Raw genomic sequence first — 2,460 nt, 5'->3', positions numbered from 1 at the left:
AACAGAATTAACATTCAGTCCGGAGACATAGGTACGAGACAAATTAAACAAAAATACACACACACACATCATCATCATCGTTTAACGTCCGCTTTCCATGCTAGCATGGGTTGGACGATTTGACTGAGGACTGGTGGAACCTGAAGGCTACACCAGGCTCCAATCTGATCTGTCAGAGTTTCTACAGCTGGATGTCCTTCCTAACGCCAATCACTCCAAGAGTGTAGTGGGTGCTTTTATGTGCCACCGGCACGAAGGCCAGTCAGGCGGTACTGGCAACGGCCATGCTCGAAATGGTGTATTTTACGTGCCACCTGCACAGGAGCCAGTCCAGCGGCACTGGCAATGAACTTGCTCGAATGACTTTTCACATGCCAGGAAAGCAACGCTGGTAACGATCACGCTCAAATGGTGCTATTTACGTGCATCATCAAAAGAATTTATGGAAATCACTTTGTCATTATTAAGCTGATATTTAGAATATGATAGAAGGTTTTAATTTGAATAATTTTAATTCATTATTTTCATCACAGAACTAAGAGTGGTCTCAAGCAGGTTGGTATCAAAAGGGTTAACTAATATACACATCAATCTTATTATACATACATTGTGCTTGATGTGTATTGAAGCAAAAATATATGATATAAATAGTTACCTTGAACATAATGTAGACAGGTTCAGCTTCTGGATTACAGTTCTTGAAAACTAGTTTCAAGGGGAAAGCATTGGAAGTGTAATAAGAAGAGGACTGTAAAAGAGAGAGAGAGAATTTAAAATGAAAGATAAAAAGAAATTCCCATAAAACAACAATAAGTAAAAACATAGAACCAGAAGATTTTTTTGAAATGTTGCCAGAAGATGAATGAATCCGTATAAATTAAAGTAAAGTGTTGTGTATATCAGTATATGAGTTAGTGTAAGGAATTGGGCACATGAATACCGGTCATCGTTGACTTATGACCACAATTGGTTCCGACTGACTGGTCATAAGTCAGCCTATGGGCCTACTGGATAAGTCTGGAGCCACTTTACAGAGCTGTCACCTTAATTATTAATTTATTTTGATGAGGCAGAAGGCCATAGATTTAGAGAAGAGTTGGGGAACAGAATTATATGGCAATCATACTTGGATAAAATAATGGTTTTGAGAGAGGGGCCTAGTTGGTTACATCAATTCCAGGGTTCTGCTGGTACTTATTTCATCGGCCCTGGAGGGATGAAAGACAAAGTCATCCTCAGCAGAATTTGAACTTGGAATGTAAAGAGCTAGAAGACATGCAGCCAAGCATTTTGTCTGACATATTAATGATTTTGGTAGCCTCCCACCTTTATACCGTAATAAAATAATGCCAAATGGTTTTAACTCATGGTGTTTACCTCACCTCCACAGTGGTTGCAGCCATACTCTTCAATACTGATTACAACAACTGATGCTGTTTTTTCTTGCATGAATATACTGATAACTTCGATGCCCAGTTGCTTTCTCAGATAATCTAACCCTTTAGCATCCAGATTACTCTATCAAATGTCATGCATATTTATTCACAGTGTTTTGAATTTATTATGCATTATGTTGTAGCCTTGAGATTCTGATAATGTGACTGTTTATTTTTTAGACTAACATTGTAGGGTAGGTGTGAGAGGTTGGATCTGGTCAGTTTTAACATAAAACAGGTAGAATATTTTGACTGGATAAGACTCTTTGATCATGAATAACAATGAGATTGCACCTAGAAAGTTCCCCTCCAAGGCACAAGTCTGAGCAAGGTTGTTTATGGAAGACCAGCATTCATCCACGCATACCAGCCTCCTCTCACCATGCAACCGATGTTATCCAAAGGAGAGGCAAAGGCTGATACAGCTTGGCACCAGTGACATTGCAACTCATTTCTACAACTGAGTGAACTGGAGCAACGTGAAATAAAGTGTCTTGCTCAAGAACACAACACACAACCTGTTCTGGGAATCGAACTCACTACCTCATGATTGTGAGCCTGATGCCCTAACCACTGAGTCATATGGTTAGTTTAAATGCTAAAGGGTTAAGCTTTCTGATTTTCACATTACAATACAATTATTGGTTCTTCATACTTATATCATATGTTTCCCACAGTCTATGTCTCATCTCTGTCCTGCAAACCCCACTCATTTTTCACACACCTCATACAAAACGACATACCATATTTGATGGCATATAAAACACACCTTTTAATCTAGAAGAATGTCTTAAAAATACCATCCCAGGCCACTCCTATATAGAAAGTTGCTTTAAACAACACACGCTTTAATGCACTAAAGAATTTTTTCCTGAATATGTGCAGCTGAAATTGAGATGCATCTAATATGCCTGTACATCTTTTATGCTATCAAATAAAAAGTAGTTTTCCCCACAAAAACTGACAGTTACTTACCTTCAAATCGATGCCACACACTTCAAAACTGGGGTTAAAAGGGAGGTGT

At 38.6% G+C, this 2,460-nt stretch overlaps 1 protein-coding gene across 1 annotated transcript in view; it reads right to left on the bottom strand.

Annotated features, from left to right (window-relative positions):
- The window catches only part of LOC106869736 (phosphatidylinositol 4-phosphate 3-kinase C2 domain-containing subunit alpha), a 172,927-nt gene that overhangs the window by 14,334 nt on the left and 156,133 nt on the right, over positions 1-2,460 (bottom strand). The window contains exons 22-23 of the mRNA XM_052969122.1: positions 2,412-2,459; positions 656-748 (exon numbers count right to left, since the gene is read on the bottom strand). Coding sequence (XP_052825082.1) covers positions 656-748; positions 2,412-2,459 — 141 coding nt within the window. The remainder of the gene's footprint in view (positions 1-655; positions 749-2,411; position 2,460) is intronic.

Source organism: Octopus bimaculoides, chromosome 7 (genome assembly GCF_001194135.2).
Source record: "Octopus bimaculoides isolate UCB-OBI-ISO-001 chromosome 7, ASM119413v2, whole genome shotgun sequence".
Classification (NCBI taxonomy): domain Eukaryota; kingdom Metazoa; phylum Mollusca; class Cephalopoda; order Octopoda; family Octopodidae; genus Octopus; species Octopus bimaculoides.
Note: the sequence above shows the minus strand (reverse complement) of the source record. Positions and strands in the feature narration are given on the sequence as shown.